This window comes from Manis javanica, chromosome 17 (assembly GCF_040802235.1).
Source record: "Manis javanica isolate MJ-LG chromosome 17, MJ_LKY, whole genome shotgun sequence".
NCBI lineage: Eukaryota > Metazoa > Chordata > Mammalia > Pholidota > Manidae > Manis > Manis javanica.
This window is the reverse complement of record NC_133172.1, coordinates 20,085,435-20,105,811: the sequence shown is the minus strand read 5'-3', so window position 1 is coordinate 20,105,811 and position 20,377 is coordinate 20,085,435. Positions and strand designations below refer to the sequence as shown.

General features: G+C 39.4%; 1 protein-coding gene across 16 annotated transcripts in view; it reads left to right on the top strand.

Moving 5' to 3' along the window:
- The window catches only part of LOC108387582 (uncharacterized), a 67,451-nt gene that overhangs the window by 26,004 nt on the left and 21,070 nt on the right, over positions 1-20,377 (top strand). For 2 of the 16 annotated variants that reach the window (XM_073225984.1, XM_073225978.1), the window contains exons 1-2: positions 11,597-11,734; positions 16,439-16,976. Coding sequence is in view for 4 of the 16 variants with exons in the window: in XM_073225992.1 (XP_073082093.1) it covers positions 946-1,066 (121 nt within the window). In the remaining 12 variants the exon portion in view is untranslated. Of the gene's footprint in view, positions 1-835; positions 1,067-9,772; positions 9,854-10,175; positions 10,251-11,596; positions 11,735-16,438; positions 17,075-17,108; positions 17,293-17,346; positions 17,774-20,377 lie in introns of those variants that run through there. The other 14 variants (XM_073225985.1, XM_073225980.1, XM_073225992.1 and 11 more) reach the window with 12 other exon arrangements.

Here is a 20,377-nt window from a genome sequence, read left to right as displayed (position 1 = left end):
TTGCGCAGCCCTGTAGTACCAGGCACCGCCCTGGCCTCGTTAGGGGGTTCCATTCTCCTCCCAAAATGTCCTCTCCCGAGAGGTAGTGACCACCCTCTGCTTTAGTTTGCTTTGATGGGCTCTGGGCTGTTTACTAAATTAGGCATCTTGGGGACGTTTTAGATTTGCTAGCGACTTTCTGAGCCCCTAAAAAGGCTTGGTGGGAGATGGGATGCCTCTGTGTCTGTCCCTCGTCGTCTCTACAGCTTTTTGTACTATTGGTGGGTGTTTTAGAGAGCGAGTTTGGTGCAAGAAGCGTGATCTAGGGATAGAACTGGCCGAGGGAGACTATCTCTGAGGGACGGAAAAAAGTATACCATAGAAAAATGTCAGTTGCCCTCACGTTAAATACCAGTCATCAGTTAGCAATTACAATGAAAGTTCATTGAGTATACTCTGCCATGGAGTGGATTGAAGTGGGTATCCGAGAAGAGAACTCATGCAAAATTTTAAGATACTGTCCTTCCTTTTATGGTGCTGATGGCAGGGCCACCTAATGGTAGGGAATGATAAGCATGCAAAGTAGATGTAAATTATATTCCTTGTACCCCCTACTTCTGGCGCAGGGATTGTGAGTTTTTGAGTCGGCCTGATCACCACTGTGATCAGGGCTTCTGTGAGGGTCTCAGCCTTTTCATGGGAAAGAGACCTCATTTGATACGAGCTTTATGATAAGGTACTTTTCTCTTAATGTCTTTGTCATGTAGAGGTTTGTGGGATGAACACCCTGTGTGTTAGGCTGTGCTGGCCAGTGGGGCCATGGTTAATGCCACCTGTTTTTTTCTTTACTGCTCAGAATTTTGGTCCTGATGTTTGACCATGGAGATGTGAGCTGAGCCTTCCTGAGCCTTCCTACCGAAGACCGGGTGAGGGCTCTCTCCCAGATGGGCAGCCCAGTGGAAATAAATGAAGACATTCCACCCCAATCGGTACTTCCGCTCTGGAGTCGAGGTGATCAGAATGGCCTCCATTTACTCTGAGGAAGGAACACTGAACATGCCTTCATCCTTTTTAACAAGCACATCACGTAAGACACCTCCAGTTTCCTTTTTCTTTTCTGGTGACTGATGCCTCACTCATTCTGCTCTTATGCTCCTTTATTCTGCTCAGAATTGCTAAAACGGGGAACTTGACACCGTCATTAGCATTAATCATTTTTACTGGCAAGTCCTACATACTGGCTGTCCTTGACATTCAAACACATAAGTACCAAAAGTATTATCATGACTCAATAATTTCATGAGTAAGAGGCCTAGCTCTTTGACCTGTGCCCACATAGCCCAGCTGTTAGGCAAGAGAGTTGGTGGTTAAATTATACAGGTTTTGTTTTGATTAATGTTTTTCTCTCTTAAGGTAGCCTGTCATAGAATTATTATTAAGATTAGTAGAGCCAAAATTGCTTACCTCTGCTTATTTTATAGCAAATTGAGTGATTCAGGAAAAAGTTTTTTCTTCTTAACCTTTATCATAATCATGCAAATCATCAAATAAGTATTGAGCACCTACAGATTGTGTGGCTTATCGTAAGACCTTCCCCTGAGTTACTTAGATCTTAGGTAGGCAGCATAAATAGAAGATTTCAGTGCAGTTGATAGGCAACAACTCCTAAAGCCTCAGTGATAATGAAATTATGTGTAATTTAGAAAGTGTTAATAATGTTAAAGTGTCTCATTTGCATTTTTAGTCTTATTCTTTCATAATACTAGGTCCTTCTTAAAAAAAATAATAGTGTTTTGTATAGTTTTTAATAGTTCATAGAGTATTTCACCTCCTTTACTTCATTTGGTCTTCACAGTTCGGTGTGCTCTGAGTTGGGCGCATTATCCTCAGACCATTCTCTGGGTTTGGTGACATGCTTTGTTCCACAGTTTCGAGTAATAAAACCTGGATTTTCCAGCTCTTCTTTCAGGATTCACTCAACATTATAGGCCACATGCTTTTTGTTTTACTTTTGGTAATTGTGAGCTGAAGGTAGTCTTTTGAGATAATAGTCTAGAGCCACACTGACCACTTTTTCGTTATTTTTTAATTTTTTGAAAAGGTAACATGTACATATGCAAAATTCAGAAAGCTCAAAAGGGTGTATATATATACATATGTATTTACATATGTATTTATATATATATATAAATACATATATATATATTTAAAATCAAAGTCTCCCTACTGCTCCTCTTTTCCCCCAAACCCTCACTTCCACTGCCCAGAGACAACCATTCTTAGTAGTTTCTTATATGTCCTCCCAGAGATAATATATCCATAGCAATTATATCACATTAGACTTTTTGATCTCATACTACTCAAAGGGTTTGTCATTATTATTCAGATTTGGGGTGGAATAATTCTTTGCTGTGAGGACTGTCCTGTGTGTGCAGGGTATTTAGCAGTGTCCCTGGTCTGTACCCACTAGATGCCAGTAGCCCCTCTTCCCCTACTGTGACAACCAAAAATGTCACAAGACATGACCTCATGGTTTCTGAGGGGCAAAACTGCCCTGGTTGAGAACCAGTGCCCTAAAGAACAGGAGGCGGAAGAAAGGGACTGCTGTTGTCTTTTATTTTTATTATTACTGTTTTTTTGATTAAAAAATTTAAGAGTTGTTTATTAGGACTGTCATTAAAAAATGAAAGACTATATTCCACAGAGGGAATGATGTTATTTGTTTATTCATTTTATTAAGTATCATTGATATACAATCACATGAGCAACATTGTGGTTACTAGACTCCCCCCATAACGGTCACTGTCCATCAGCATAGTAAGATGCTATGGAGTCAGTACTTCTCTTCTCTGTGCGACGGTTCTTTCCGTGTGCCCCCCCTACATTATGTGTGCTAATCATAAAGCACCTTAATCCCCTTATCTCTCCCTTCCCATCCACCCTCCCCAGTCCCTTTCCCTTTGTAACTCTTGGTCCACTCTTAGGTTCTGTCAGTCTGCTGCTGTTTTGTTCCTTCAGTTTTTGCTTTGTTCTTACACTCCACAGATGAGTGAGATCATTTGGTACTTGTCTTTCTCCACTTGACTTATTTCACTGAGCATAATACCCTCTAGCTCCATCCATGTTGTTGTAAATGGTAGCATTTGTTTTCTTCTTATGGCTGAATTGTGTATATGTACCACATCTTCTTTATCCATTCATGTACTGATGGACACTTAGGTTGCTTCCATTTCTTGGCTATTGTAAATAGTGCTGCGATCAGCATAGGGATGCATATGTCTTTTTGAATCTGGGATCCTGTATTCTTAGGGTAAATTCCTAGGAGTGGAATTCCTGGGTCAAATGGAATTTCTATTAGTTTTTTGAGGAACCTCCATACTGATTTCCACAATGGTTGAACTAATTTACATTCCCACCAGCAGTGTAAGAGGGTTCAGCTTTCTCCACATCCTTGCCAGAATTTGTTGTTGTTTGTCTTGGATCTTGGCCATCCTAACTGGTGTGAGGTGATATCTCATTGTGGTTTTAATTTGCATTTGTCTGATGATTAGCAAAGTGGAGCATCTTTTCATGTGCCTGTTGGCCATCTGAATTTCTTCTTTGGAGGAGTATCTGTCTGTTCAGAAGCTTTTTAGTTAGATATAGTCCCACTTGTTCATTTTTGCTTTTGTTTCCCTTGCCCGGGGAGATCCGTTCATGAAAAAGTTGTGCATTTTTATATTCAAGAGAGTTTTGCCTATGTTTTCTTGTAAGAGTTTTATGTTTTCATGACTTACATTCAGGTCTTTGATCCATTTTGAGTTTACTTTTGTGTATGGAGTTAGACAGTAATCCAGTTTTATTACCTTACCTGTAGCTGTCCAGTTTTGCCAACACCAGTTGTTTAAGAGGCTGTCATTTCCTGATTCTATATCCATGGCTCCTTTATCGTATATTAATTGACCACACATACTTTGTTTTATATCTGGTCTCTCTAGTCTGTTCCATTGGTCTTTGGGTCTGTTCCTCTGCCAGTAGCAAATTGTCTTCATTACTGTGGCTTTGTTATAGTTTGAATTTGGGGAGTGTAATCCTCCTGCTTTATTTTTCCTTCTCTGGATTGTTTTGGCTCTTGGGGTCTTTTGTGGTTGCTTATGAATTTTAGAACTATTTGCTCTAGTTCGTTGAAGAATGCTATTGGTATTTTGATAGGAATTGCATTGCATCTGTAGATTGCTTTAGGTAGGATGGCCATTTTGAAAATATTAATTCTCCTCCATGAGCATGGGATGCATTTCCATTTACTGGTATGTTCTTTAATTCCTCTCATGAGTGTCTTGTAGTTTTCAGAGTATAGGTCTTTTACTTCCTTGGTTAGGTTTATTCCTAGGTATTTTATTCTTCTTGATGCAATTGTGAATGAAATTGTTTTCCTGATTTCTCTTTCTGCTAGTTCATCGTTAGTGTATAGAAATTCCACAGATTTCTGCTTATTAATTTTGTATCCTGCAACTTTGCTGTATTCAGTTATTAGTTCTAGTAGTTTTGGTGTGGGTTCTTCAGGGTTTTCTATATACAATATCTTGTCATCTGCAAACAGTGACAGTTTAACATCTTACTTACCAATCTGGATGCCTTTTATTTCTTCGTGTTGTCTGATTGCCGTGGCTAGGACCTCCAGAACTATGTTGAATAAAAGTGGGGAGAGTGGACATCCTTGTGTTGTTCCTGATCTTAAAGGAAAAGCTTTCAGCTTCTCGCTGTTAAGCATGATGTTGGCTATGGTTTTGTCATATTCGGCCTTTATTATATTGAGGTTCTTGCCTTCTATACCCATTTTGTTGAGTGTTTTTATCATGAATGTATGTTGAATTTTATCAAATGTTTTTTCAGCATCTATGGAGATGATCATGTGGTTTTTGTTCTTCTTTTTATTGATGTGGTGGATGATGCTGATGTATTTTCGAATATTGTACCATCCTTGCATCCATGGAAGAAATCCTACTTGATCATGATGGATGATCTTTTTGATGTATTTTTCAATTCGATTTGCTAATATTTTGTGTAGTATTTTTCACATGTGTTCATCAGGGATATTTGTTTGTAATTTTGTTTTTTTGTGGTTTTTTTGCTTTTTGTGGTTTCTTTGCCTGGTTTTGGTATTAGAGTGATGCTGGCCTCATAGAATGAGTTTGTTAAGTATTTCCTCCTCTTCTACTTTTTAGAAAACTTTAAGGAAGATGGGTATTAAGTCTTCACTAAATGTTTGATGAAAGGCATTTTGTTCTTAGGTCATTTTTTATTACCAGTTCAATTTCTTTAGTCGTAGTTGGTCTGTTCAGATTTTCTGTTTCTTCTTGTGTCAGCCTTGGAAGGTTGTATTTTTCTGGAAAGTTGTCCATTTCTTCTAGGTTATCCAGTTTGTTAGCATATAATTTTTCATAGTATTTTCTAATAATTCTTTGTATTTCTTTGGTGTCCATAGTGATTTTTCCTTTCTTATTTCTGTTTATATATGTAGACTCCCTTTTTTTCTTGATAAGTCTTGCTTGGGACTTATCTATTTTATTTATTTTCTCGAACAACCAGCTTCTGCTTCATTGATTCTTTCTATTGTTTTATTCTTCTCAAATTTATTTATTTCTGCTTTAATCTTTATTATTACCCTCCTTCTACTGACTTTGGGCTGCATTTGTTTTTCTTTTCCTAATTTCGTTACTTGTGAGTTTAGACTGTTCATGTGTCAGCCTTCACTGTGTCCCACAGATTTTACGGTGTTGAGTTATAGTTGTCACTTTTTTCCATATATTGCTTGATCTCTGTTTTTTGTTGGTCATTGATCCATTGATTATTTAGGAGCATGTTATTAAGCGTCCATTTATTTGTGAGTATTTTTATTTTCTATGCATAGTTTATTTCTAGTTTCATACCTTTGTGGTCTATGAAGCTGGCTGGCACAATTTCAATCTTTTTGAATTTACCAAGGCTTGTTTTGTGGCTTAGTATGTGATCTATACTGGAAACTGTTCCATGTACACTTGAGAAGAATATGTATCCTTCTTCTTTTGGGTGGGGTGTTCTATAGATGTCTGTTAAGGTCCATCTTTTCTAGTGCATTGTTCAGTGTCTTTGTTTCCTTCTTTTCTGCCTGGTTGATATGTCTTTTGGTGTGAGTGGTATGTTGAAGTCTCCTAAAATGAATGGATTGCATTCTATTTTCACCTTTAAGTCTGTTAGTACCTGTTTTATACATTTAGGTGCTCCTGTATTGCGTGCAGAGATATTTATAATAGTTATATCCTCTGTTGGAATGACCCCTTAATCATTATGTTATTTTCTTCTTTGTCTCTTGTTACTTTATTTTGAAATCATTTTGTCTGATATAAGTACTGCTGCTCCTGCCTTTTTCTTCCTATTATTTGCCTGAACTATCTTTTTCCATCTTTTCACTTGTACTAGTCTGTGTATGACTTTCAGTTTGAAGTGAGTCTCCTATAGGCAGCATACAGATGGGTCTTGTTTTTTTTATGCATTCTGTAACTGTGTGTCTTTGGATTGGTGAATTCAGACCATTTACATTTAGGGTGATTTTCCATAGATACATACTTATTCCCATTGTAGGCTTTAGATTTGTGGTTACCAAATGTTCAAGGGCTGCTTCCTTACTATCTAACAGGCTAAATTAACTTGCTTATTATGCTATTTCAAATACAATCTAAAGGTTCTTTTTCTCTCTCCCTTCTTCATCTTTCTCCTCCACTCTTTATATATTAGGTGTTATATTCTGTACTCTTAGTATATCCCTTGACTGACTTTGTGTTTAGTTAATTTAATTTTGCATTTGCTTAGTAATTAATTGGTCTACTTCCTTTACTGTGTTTTCATTTTCTCTGGTGACAGCTATTTAGCCTTAGGAGCACTTCCATTTAGAGTGGTCCCTTTAAGACACTGTAGAGATGGTTTGTGAGTGGTGAATTCCCTCAATTTTTGCTTATGTGGAGACTGTTTAATCCCTGCTGCAAATTTAAATGATAATCTTTCCAGATAGAGTATTCTTGGCTGGAGACCCTTGTGTTTCATTGCATTCAGTATATCATGCCACTCCCTTTTTGCCTTTAAAGTTTCTTCTGAGAAGTCTGCTGACAGTCTGATGGGCTTTCCTTTATAAGTAATCTTTTTTCTCTCTCTGGCTGCTTTCCATACTCTGTCCTTGTCCTTGGTCTTTACCATTTTAATTATTATGTCTTAGTGGTGTCTTCCTATGGTCCCTTGTGTGGGAGCTCTCTGCACTTCCATGACTGAGTGACTTATTTCCTTCCCCAGGTTGGGGAAGTTTCATCAATTATTTCCTCAAGGAGAATTTCTATCCCTTTTTGTCTCTCTTCTTCTACTGGTACCTGTGTAGTATGAATATTGTTCCTTTTGGATTGGTTGCACAGTTCTCTTATTATTTTTTCATTCCTGGAGATTTTTTTTTCTCTGCCTCAGCTTCTTTGTTTTCTTGTTCTCTAATTTCTGAATAGATATTTAGTTGGTTTCTACATCTTCGGTATTGTGAATAGTGCTATGATGAACATAAGAGTGCTAATAGCTCTTTGAGATCCTGTTTTCAATTCTGTTGAGTAAATATCCAACACTGGGATTACTGGATCATATGATAGTTTTATTTTTAATTTTTTGAGACATGTCCATGCTGTTTTCCATAGCAGCAACACCATTTGCAGTCTTAGCAACCCTTTTGTTTTTTGATAATAACTATCCTGACAGGTGTGAGATGGTATCTCATTGCAGTTTTGATTCTCATTTTCCTGAAGATAAATGATGTTGAGCAGTTTTTCATCTACCTGTTGGACATTTATAGGTTTTCTTTGGGGAAATGTGTTCGAGTTATTTTTCCATTTGTTAGTTGGGTTATTATTTAACTGTTGAGTTGTAGGAATTCCTTATATATTTTGGAGATTAACCTCTTACTGGATATATGGTATGCAAATATTTTCTCTTTCTGTAGATTGCCCTTTCGCTTTGTTGGTTGTTTCCTCTGTTGTGTAGAATCTTTTGAGTTTAATGTAGCCCCACTTGTTTTTGTTTGTGTTGCATGTGCTTTGGGTATCATATCTATGAAATTTTTCCAAAGACCAATGTCATGAAGCTTTTCCTCTCTGTTTTCTAGGAGTTTTACAGTTGCAGGTCTTACATTTAGGTCTGTAATCTATTTTGAGTTGATTTCTATATATTGTGTAAAATTGGATTTATTATTCTTCTATATGTGGTTACCCAGTTGTCCAACACCATTTGTCGAAGAGACTGTTCTTTCCCCACCATGTATGCTAGGTACCCTTATCAGTGATCAGTTGTACACGTATAGGTGGATGTTATGTGGGTGCTCTATTCCATTTCATCGATCTCACATAACCTGTCCTACCTTATTTTCCTCTGTTCTCTCTACTTTTTAAATTGTATAAGCCACGGAAACGGAATCTTCACACTCACTTATTTGCTTAGTGCTTTTTTTTCTAGATTAAAAGAAAGCCATTGAAAGTTGTTAAGCAGAAAATGACAGGTCCAGTTTACATATTTAAAAAACTACTCTGATCACTTTTTGAATAATAGATTGGAAGAGTACAAGAATGGACAGGAAACCTGTTAGAGATATGCAGTATTGTGGAAAACAGTGGAGAGAAGTGGACAGTTATGTTTGTTGAGGGATTTGTGGCAGGAACAAGAAGGTATTGGAACTGGAAATGACAAGAATAACCTCCAGATTTCAGTTTGGGTTTGAATTATGTACCATTTACAGAGATTTGAAAGAGTGGGAGAGGTACATTTAGAGGAGGCTTGAATACAGTTCAGTTAGGGACATTTATAATTTAACATGACTGTGGGATCCAAGAGGGTACAGCATGTATGTAGTTGAATATGAATCTGGAACTCTAAGAAAGAATGTAGAATAAGAATATTCCCTGGAATTGGCCTCACATGGAAGTCACTGATTATCTTAGGAAGGGCAGTTAAAAGTTAGAAGTCCAGTGGAATGGCTGTTCTCTGATTAGAAGAGAGAATTGGGGCAGGGAAAGCGGTAAAGAAAAGAAAAAATTATATTTTCCACTTGAAATGTTTGGCTATAACAAGGAGCAAAGACATGTGCCAATACCTGAAGGAGGATATGAAGGTTTTCTAAATATATAATACACTAAATGATGCCTTCGGAATGTTGGAAATGACCCAGTAAAGAGAGAGAGCCTGAAGTTATGACATATGACATGGAAAGGAACCACGGTCCTGAACGGAAGATGGGTTATACTTCCTTTGCCCCAGTGGAGGAACTTGCATTTAAAAGGAGGGGTGGTTCTATTACTGCATCTGAAAAGATTGTAGGTGTACGTGGATTGCTGAAGGGTGATGTTACCTACATGATGATCTCCCAGCCAGAATGTTTTTCACCCGCTGTCTTTTTGCTGTAGCGCTCACTTTTACTTCATATTTCAGCCTCCTCAGAGAAGCCTTCCCTAACTACCACTTCCTATTTAAATTATTCTTCCATCACTTTTGCTTTTATCCTTAATAGCCCTTAATATAATATATAATTGTACAATCGTTTATATTGCAGCTATGTAACCATAAGGTTTTTTTAGTTTTAAAATAAATTTTTTATTTTCAAAGTTTTAGATTTAAAGGAAAATTGTGAAGATAGTACTAAAAGTTCTCATACACCCTACACTATTTCCCTTATTAACATATTAGTATGGTGCATTCATTATAATTAATGAACAAATATTGGTAGAGTATTATGAACTAATGTCTACACTTTCTTTAGATTTTTCCTTTGGTCATTATCTACTGCTGTGGGGAAAGTGAAGGTTCCTGTAGCCAGGATTCTGAACAACTGCTTTCTCTGGTAAAGCCCTTAACATAGTAGTCCTAGTTATTTTAAATTCTCTGGGATAGTTCTAAAAAGCTGTGTCATGTCTGAGTTGGTTCTGATGGTTGCTTTGCCTCTTCAGAACGTTTTTTTCTTTGCCTCTTGGTATGCCTTGAAATATTTTGTTGAAAGACATTTTGTATCAGGTAATAGGAACTGAGTGAATGGACTAGGACTTTTAATCTGACCAGGGGTTAGGCTGTGTTAAATATTTATTGGACTTTGTGGATGTTAGAGTTTTTACATTCCTCTTATGTCCCTGTTTTTTGTCTTCCTCTTAACACTGGGCTCCCCTAAGCCTTCCTCCTCAGAGTGTGGGTCCTAACACTCGTCAGCTGTAACCCACTGATCCTGGAGCCCTGCTGCTGTCACGGTAAGCTGTGAGGGAGGGGAAACGTCCTATAATTTATGAATGAATCTTCATTTTTTACTGAGTCTCTTTTTTTGGTCCATGACATTCAAAAATGCTTCTCCAGTGGTTTAGCTTTTCTTTTTAAACCAAACTTAGGTGAGAAAAGAAGTCTAGAGGCCACTGGAATAGGAAGAAATCTCTTCTCCCACCTGGAATGACCACTCTGAGTACAAGTTTTTTCCCAGGAGGGTAGGCTTTCTCGTGGAGAACTCTCTGGGTGTATTTCACAGTGATTTGTCTTGTTCCCTTTTGGATCATTCTCGGATCCTTGTGAGAATCTGGTGCATTTCCAGTTGATGGCCCCAGAGGATTCTGTTCCAGGGGAGCAAATGTCAGCTGTGACTGGATGTGCCTTCCTCTTCGGATTTCAGGGTAGTGATTTGACTTGGAGTTTCATTCACAACCTCATTTCTTGTTTGGGTCAGTTTGTTCTGCTTTTCCTTGGAAGAAGGGAAGTGATGACTTCCAAGCTCTTTTTGAATATCAGCGCGATTGTAAATAGACATACGAGTTATTAGGAGACTTCAGTTGAGAAAAATCACCAGGTCTAAACCCATGCAGGTTGGTGTGATCACTATCCAGTGGGCATGGCATTTTCTAGGACAACCTAAGGCAGCTAGAGCTAGAATTCAGAGAAAGGGAGGTGACGGGAAGAACAAGTCAGGGAAGCGGGAGCACCACCGCTATCAAGGTGAAAGGATTGCAGGCTTGGTATCGGATGGGTGTGTGACCATCTACAAGTCAGTAATTCCGGTCTGTCTTCATCTGGTCAAATCAAAGAGGCGAGCAGCAGCCGCTCGAGCTCCCGGCGGGCGTCCCGCTTGTCCCTGCGGAGCTGCGGCTCTGTCTCGTCGTTGATGCGCTGGGCTTCCTTGTCCCCGCTCAGGCAGCGCGCCGCGGTGGCCTCCAGAGTCACTCTCCCCCAGCGCCTCCGCTGCAGCCCCGCCGGCCCTCTGCTCACACGCGCGCGCGCACACCCTCCCGCCCTCGCTACCCGGAGGCTGCGTTGGCCGCCGAGCCCCCGCCGCCCAGGCGCGCGTCCGGGAGAAGCTCGGGGAACCTCTGCGGGGCTGTGGCCAGGGCCGGGCCAGCAGGTGGGCCAGGGAGGCAGCGGGAGCGGGCGGCTGGGGCCACCGGGACGAGCGAGGCGGGCGCGGGCGCGGGGGGCGCGCGAGGGAAGGCCTCCCGCCCGGCCTCGCTTGCACGCCCGCGCCTCCTTCCCCAGGATGCGGCGGCCCGCCTCGCCCCCCGCGCAGCCTCCGCCGCCCCCTCCGCCGAGGTTCTCTGAAGGCTTGCGCCCGGCGGCGAGAGCACAGGCACCGGGGCGTCCCTGCAGCGAGTGACCGACGACGGCCCGGCGCGCCCGCCCCTCGCCGCCGCCTGGCACTGCTCCGGGGCCCCCTCGGCCCTGCCCGCGCGCAACCCCGCATGGCGCTCCTGTAATTGTAAGTTTTTAAGTGCTGCTAGCATCTGTTTATTTTTGTTTATCTTTTCATTGTTTATCTTTGTGATTTATTGTTGCCTTTTTGATGATTCCTTGGAATTTTGTTCCCACTGGATCGTTATCATCTGAAAATAAAAGGTTTACTTCTTCCTTTCTGATTTAGATGCTTTAACTTATGTGTGCTGCTCCCTTCTCTCTCCTCCTCTTGTCTGGCACCTCCAGTACTTGTAGAATGGAACCGTTGGTCGTCACATCCTTGTCTTGTTTTGAACGTAGGGGAAAACATTCAGTCTTGTATCATTAAATGTAATTTTGGCTATAGGTTTTATATGCCGTTTATTGGGTTGAGGAAGTTCCATTCATTTCCTAGTTTGTTGAATGTTATGAGTAAGTATGGGATTTTGTTAGATACTTTCTGCTTCTATGGAGGTGATCATGGTCTTTTTCCCATTTATTTTGTTAATGTGGTATATTTCATAAACTGATTTTCAGATATTGAACTTTGATTTCTGGAATAAATACCACTTTAGCGTATAATCCTTTTGACTTGTTGCTGGATTTGGTTTGAAAATATTTTATTAAGGATGTTCTTTACTTCTTTTCATGAAGGTTATTGATCTGTATTTTACATTCCTTGTGATATCTTCATCTAGCTTTGGTATCAGGATAATAATGACTGCAGATAATGAGTTGGGAATTGTTTCTTCCCCATTAAAGAGTTTGTGGAGGATTTGTATTATTTCTTTAAATATTTGTTAGAATCCACTAGTGAAGGCACTCATACAGGAACTTGTCTTTGTGTGACTTTTAATTACTGAATCAATCTTATTACTTATTATATCTATTCAGAAACTAGTTTTTCTTGAGTTTTTATAATTTGTGTCATTCTAGAATTCTTCTCTTTTGCTTTTTGTCTAATTGTTGACATAGAGTTTATAATATTATTTTCTAATCCTTTTAATTTCTGTAATGTCGCTATTGATGTTCCCTTATTTTTGATTTGGTAATTTCTGTCTTTTTCTTGTTCATTCTAGCTAAAGATTTCTCAATTTTGTTGATCTTATTTAAAAACACCTTTTAGGTTCATTGATTTCTCTATTCATTTATGGTTTTCTATTTGATTATTTGTAAACATGTATTACTTCCTTTAGGCTTATTTTGTGTTTTATTTATTTATTTATTTTTCTTTCTTAGGATAGAAAGTTGATTTGAAACCTTTTTTTTTTAACAAAGGCATTTAAAGGTACAAGTTTCTGTCTAATCACCTCTTTAGGTACGTCCCATAAATTTTGTTAAATTGAGTATTGTTTTCATTCAGTTCAAATATGTTTCAATTTCTCTTCTGATTCCTTGTCTATCCCACAAGTTACTTAGAGGTGCTAGTTTAATTTCCACATATTTGTGGAAAGTTCTTATTTCATTCCTTCGTGGTAGGAAAACATACTTTGTATGACTTTTTTTTAGGTTTTTTGACACTCATTTTTTTGCCTAGCATATGGTCTATTGTGGAGAATATTCTATGTATACTTGAAAAGAATATGTATTCTGCAGTCATTGGACAGTGTTCCACACATTTCATCACTTTGGTCAAGTTGGTTGGTTGTGTTAAGTCTTCTATTATCTCTGATTTTCTGTTAGTTCTTCCATCTATTATTAACAATGGAATGTTTAAATTTGCCTACTGTAAATAGTGCTGTGATAAACATAGGGGTGCATGTGTCTTTTTGAATTTGGGATCCTGAATTCTTAGGGTAAATTCCTAGGAGTGGAATTCCTGGGTCAAATAGAATTACTATTTTTAGTTTTTTGAGGAACCTCCATACTGCTTTCCACAATGGTTGAACTAATATACATTCCCACCAACAGTGTAAGAGGGTTCTCCTTTCTCCACATCCTTCCCAGCATTTGTTGTTGGTTGTCTTTTGGATGTTGGCCATTGTAACTGGTGTGAGGTGATATCGCATTGTTGTTTTAACTTGTATTTCCTTGATAATTAGCGATGTGGAACATCTTCATGTGCCTGTTGGCCGTCTGAATTTCTTCTTTGGAGAAGTGTCTGTTCATATCCTCTGCCCAACTTTTCAAATGGATTATTTGCTTTTTGGGTTTTTTGGTGTGTGAGTTCTTTATATATTTTGGATGTTAACCTCTTGTCTGATATTTCATTTACAAATATATTCTCCCATACTGTAGAATGCCTTTTTCTTCTGCTGATGCTGTCCTTTGCTGGACAGAAGCTTTTTAGCTTGATGTAGTCCCATGTGTTCATTTTTGCTTTTGTTGCCCTTGTCTGAGATGCGTTCAGGAACAGTTGCTCATGTTTATATTCAGGAGATTTTTGTCTGTGTTTTTCTTCTAAGAGTTTTATGATTTCATGCCTTACACTCAGGTCTTTGATCCATTTTGAGTTTTAATCTCATGTGTTTTAGAGAAATTAAGGGAAAAAGTGAGAAAAATTAATGGATATAAATCTTTTATTTTTACCCATATATTTAGCACGTTCAGTGGTCCCCGTTTCTTCCTGTGTATTTGATTTAGTGTCTTGTGTCGTTTCTTTTCAACCTGAAGGTTTTATTTAGTATTCCTTATAGGTCATGTTTGCTAGCAACATTATTTTGAGTACTTGTTCATCTGTGACTATCTTTACATCAGTTTCATTTCTGAAGGATACTTTTTTAGAAAGAACAGGATTCATCATTGATAGCCCCCCCTTTATTTCAGCTCTTTGAATTAACAGTTCCAGTGCCTTCTTGTCTCCATTGTCTCTGACAAGAAGTTAGCCCCAGTGATATTGTGTGTTGGCCCCACCTCCACGCCCCTTCCCATACATGTTGAGTCATTTTTCGTGTGCTGCTTTCAAGGTAGTCTCTGACTTTTTTTCTGATAGTCAGCTGGCTGTGATGTGTCTAGCTGCGCTCTTTATGTTTATCTTGGGGTATGTCAAGCTTCTTGGATTTGTAGATTAATGTTCCCATCCAAAAAATGACATTTTGTCCATTATTCCTTCAGACCTTTTTTCTGCTCTTTTCTCTTGGTCTTTGCCTTCCCAAGTGCCCATTACACATAGGTTCATTTGTCTGATGGTGTCCCACAAGTTTCTGTTTTTCCTCAGTCTTTCACTCAGTTCTCCAGTTTGGGTCATTCTTAGTAATTTATTTTTAACTTCACACTTCTGTTGCAAACTCAAAAATGCTGTTGTACCTCTCTAGTAAGTTTGTAATTTCAGTTATTTTACTTTATAATTCCAGAATTTCCTGTTGTTTGTTTTCATCAGTTGATGAATGGCTAAACAAAAGGTGGTATATCTGTACAATGAAATATTATTCAGTAATAAAAAGTAATGTACTGATACAACTTGGATGAACCTTGGCAACAGTATGCTAAGTAAATAAGACAGACACAAGTGGCCTCATATAATTCTATTTATGTGAAATGTCTAGACAAGACAAATCCGTACAAACAGAAAATGTATTTTTGGAAGCCAGTTAATGGGGGATGGTGGCAATGGAGAGTGAACGCTGCAAGTACAGGGTTTCTTTTGAGGATGATAAAAATATTCAGGAATAAGATAGCAGTAATGGTTGTACAAATCACATGAATGTAGTAAAATTCACCAAATTGTACAGTTTAAAATGGTGAATTTCATTCTATGTGAATTATTTCTCAATAAAAATTAATCATACTAGGTTAGTATTTGCTAAGGATAGACATATATATGATTCCAGAATTAGACTCACAGATATATGGTTAATTGATTAATAAAGTTGCTTTATTAATTTCCTGTTGTTGCTGTAACAAATTACCGTACACCTAGTGGCTCAAACAATATAGTTATTATCTTACAGTTCTTTAGGTCAAAAGTCTGAAATGAATTTTGCTGTTGTAGAATCGAGTTGACATGGTTGCATTCGTTTCTAGAGGCTGGAGAGGATCTGTTTCCTTCCCTTTCTAGCTTGGGCAAACTTCCTGCATTCCTCAGCTGGTGGACCCCTTTCATCTTCAAACCCAGTAGTGATTGGTTGAATCTCACATTATACCACTCTGACATTGACTCTTATGCTCTCCTCTTCCCCATTTAAGGACCCTGCCATTACACTGGGCCCAACCATATAATCCAGGAAAGTCTCCCTATTTTAGGCCAGTCTCTTAGCAAGTTTAATTCCACCTGCTAACTTAATGCCCTTTGCCATGTAACATAACATATTCACAGGCTCTGGGAATTAGAATGTGGACATTTTGGGGTGCCTGTTATCTTGCCTACCACAGATTTGAGGAAAGTAATAGTCTTGTCAACAAACGTTAGAATAACTAGATTTTCAATAACTTATTTTTCACGTGCCTGTCCAGTTGTCCCCGTACTATTTGTTGGAAAGACTATTCTTTCTTCCATTAAGTTGCTTTGGCACCTTAGTTGAAAATCAATAGACTGTAAATATAAGGGCTTATTTCTGCACACTCAATGCTAGAAATTTATCTTTATGCCAATAACACTGATTACTGTAACTGTATAAGTTTTGAAATGAAAAAACGTGAGTCCTTTAATTTTGTTTTTCATTTTCACGATTATTTGGCTTTTCTGGGTCCCGTCCAGGCCATCAGAATTTTAGGGTCAGCTTGTCAATTCCTACCAAAATCATGCTTAGACATGTTGGTTTTCGGGATCAATCTTCCCTTTTAACATGTATATCCTGATCTTGGCACATAGGTTCCGCCTGATGTCATTATGTTTGACTTCTCCTCTCTTCATGGAAGCTCCTTCTCTAAAGGTTTTCTTTGAAGATAAACTCCTGGTCTCCTTGAAAGGACTGCGGGCGAGTTCAGCGCAGGTCTTATAAGACAATCTTCCTGGGCGGGTACCTCATGTTTTCCGGTCTAGACTACATTTCCCAGAAGAACTTGCGAATCCAGCGAACTTTTCTACTTCTCAGGGAACATGGCTCCCTGGAATTGACACGGCCCATGGAGGAAGCTTGTCTCCAGGGTGTGGGGCCTGCACTCGTGTGGGAACCTTATCCCGAGACTGCACGTTGATCTCGAAGATTCCTGGCAGCGGTTCTGAGAGGGGAGGCGAGGATGTCGGCTTGGCTCCCCTTGTGCACTAGCAGGAAAACCGGAGGTCGGGGCCCCGTCTTACCCCAGCGGATTCGGCTCGAAACTACATTTCCCAGGAGCCCCCGCGGGACCTGGGCTGCCTTTTCACTTGCCTGCGGCGTACACGGACTCCGGAGAAGAGGAAGCGCAAGGTGAGCAGCCTAGGTCCTGGGGTCCCGACTAGATTGTTCCGGCTCGTGCCTGAGGTTCTACAGGAATGGTCCGACCGGGTCTGGAGTCTCCGCCCTGTGTGAGTTGGTCGGGCTGTGGGAGGGGCTCTTGCGTGTAGGATTCCATGCGTGCGATTGTGGCATAATGTGACTGCGGCGCTGTGTGCGGGTGTCATTGTGACCATGACTATGTGCCGAGCTCTGAGTGCAGGAGACTGGATATCCCCGTGTTGCTGTGACACCGCGTGGCCGAGTGTGTGCAGGCGAGACTGTCCTCGTGGTGGGGCTGTGAGTTTGGGTCCGTATAATTTTGTGTGACATTGTGTCAGAATCTGTGATCATGCGGCTCTGTCTGCGGATTGTGTGTCGCGGTAGTCGTATGAATGTTAGCACTAAGTGCGCTGGCTGTGACTGTGAGGATGTGTGAGTGTGATAATGCAACTTTGCGTGTGAGGTTGCAGGGTAGTGGTAATTGTGCCGGGGTAATAGCGTGTGTGTACCAGTGGTTACTGTGTGAGGTCGGGTCGGACTGAGGTCTTGCGCAGCAGAGACTTCTCCCCTTCTGACACTAGGAATGCTCAGGACAGCCTTGACTCTTTTGACCTCTTTCCTTGTCTCCGTGGGTGGTTAATGTGGGTCCAGAACTGCCTCCGATCTGGGCAGTTTACGCCACAAGGGCTGCCATCTCATAATTCCTTTTTTCTTCCTCACCTCTGCTCTTCTCAGAGGGGTCCCCAGAGGAAGGAGGAGGAATGGTTGTTGGCAAAACCAAATACAAGGTGCAGTGGGGTTTCCTTTTGCTTTCATTATCCTGGGATGGTCTTGTTTAACACAGTTATCAAGTGACTTGGTTCTTACAAATTTCTCTTCAAGAAAATGATGGGAAGCTCTCCGGGTGGACACACAGATCCCAGTATTCTCCCTCATTTATTTCTACATAATGTTCACATATTAATGTAGGAAAGAGCTCAGTTTCCCCTATGTACTAAGTTTTAGTTTCCTTTTAAATACACACATGATTTTTTAAAATTAAAGTATTGTTGATATGAATCTTAGGTTGGTTTCAAATGTACAACAGTTACCCATATTATTGAATCTTCACCCCTCTAATGTGGTCACTGCATTAATCAATGTAGTAAGGTGTTACAGAATCTTTAACTATTCTCCGTGCTGTGTTACTGTCCCAGTGACTACTTTATATCATGGTTGTGAGTTATTGTGCCCCTTTATCCCTTTTCCCCTCCCCCCAGCCAACCCAACCCCACCCCTTTGCCTTGGTAACCATTAGTCCCTTCTGGGTGTCTATGAGTCTATGGCTATTTTGTTCTTTCTGTTTTGCTTTGTTTTTTTGTGTGTGTGTTTGTTGTTTGTTGTCTAGAAGAGACTCACTTTATTTTATTTTATTTTTTATTAAGGTATCATTGCTATACAATCTTCAGAAGGTTTCCCATGAACAACACTGTGGTTATAACATTCACCAATAGTATCAATTTCCCCCACACGGCCCATTGCAGTCACTGTCCATCAGCATAGTAAGATGCTATAGAGTCACTACTTCTCTTCTCTGTGCTATACTGCTTTCCCCTAAGCCACTTACATTATGTGTGCTAACCGTACTGCCCCTTAATCCCCTTCTCACTCCCTCCCCACCCACCCCTTCCCTTTGGTAACCACTAGTCCCTTCTTGGGTTCTGTGAGTCTGCTGCTGTTTTGTTCCTACAGTTTTGCTATGTTGTTATACTCCACATATGAGTGAAGTCATTTGGTACTTGTCTTTTTCTGCCTGGCTTATTTCACTGAGCATAATACCCTCTAGCTCCGTCCATGTTGTTGCAAGTAGTAGGATTTATTTTCTTCTTATGGCTGAATAATACTCCACTGTGTATATGTACCACATCTTCTTTATCCATTCATCTACTGCTAGACACTTGGGTTGCTTCCATATCTTGGCTATTGTAAATAGTGCCGTGATACATGTAGGGGTGTATATGTCTTTTTTAATTTGGGATTTTGTTTTTTTGGGTAAATTCCTAGGAGTAGAATTCCTGGGTCAAATGGTGCTTTCATTTTTAGTTTTTTGAGGAACCTCCCTATTGCTTTCCATAATGGTTGAACTAATTTACATTCCCACCAGCAGCGTAGGAGGGTTCCCCATTCTCTCCATCCTCGCCAGCATTTGTTGTTTCCTGTCTTTTGGATGTTGGCCATCCTAACTGGTGTGAGGTGATAACTCATTGTGGTTTAATTTGCATTTGCCTGATAATTAGTGATGTGGAACATCTTTTCATCTGCCTGTTGGCCATCTGAATTTCTTCTTTGGAGAAGTGTCTGTTCAAATCCTCTGCCATTTTTTAATTGGGTTATTTGCTTTCTGGGTGTTAAGGTGTGTGAGCTCTTTTTTTTGCTTTGTTTTTATACTCTGCAAATCATATGGTACTTGTCTTTCTTTGCTGGCTTATTTCACTGAGCATAATACCCTCTAGCTCCATCCATGTTGTTGCAAATGGGAGGATTTGTTTTCTTCTTATGGCTGAATAAAAATACATTGTGTATATGTACCACATCTTTTTTATCCATTCTTCTTTTGATGGGCACTTAGACTGCTTTCATATCTTGGGTACTAAAAACAGTTCAGCAATAAACGTAGGGGTGCATATGTCTTTTCTAATCAGGAATGTTACAACATGATTCTTTAAAAGAATTTGGAAACTAGGAAGTTTCAAAGAGCAAAACTAAACTCCTACCACCCTGACATAACCACTGTGGATATTTTAATTGATTTCCTTCTAAGTCTGTTATGCACATATGGTATATGTTAGTTTCAAGATTTGAATCTTAATAGCAGTTACTATTTCGTCTTACATTTTCACTAAAAACTATTTGTAGCTGTTATATAGTTATTTCTTTTAAAAAAGAAATTCCTGAATATTACAGACATACACAACAGTGCTTATAATAGTGACATATAATTTAAGAAGTAAATATAAGAGAACCTCCATATAACAACCATTTGTGTCAACACTCCTGAAGCCCCTGTTAGTTCTACCCCCTGAATAAACCTAATCTCTTCCCCTCTTTAGGTAACCCATATCCTGATTTTGATGATAGTTTTTGTTTTTGTTAACATTTACCACATATCTATACATCCCTAAACAATGTAGTTTTGCCTTTTTAAATTTATAGAAATGAAATTGTGTGGTGTAATGTTTTGAGTCTTGCTTTTCTTACACAATATTTTATTTTTTAGGCTTACTCATGTAAGTTGTTACATACAGCTGTAGTTTGGACATTGGTTTTTTCTAGTTTTTGGCTCTTGAGAAAGGGCTGCTTAAACATATTTTTACAAGTACCCTGGTATGCATGCTTCCCTAGGGTACAGAAAT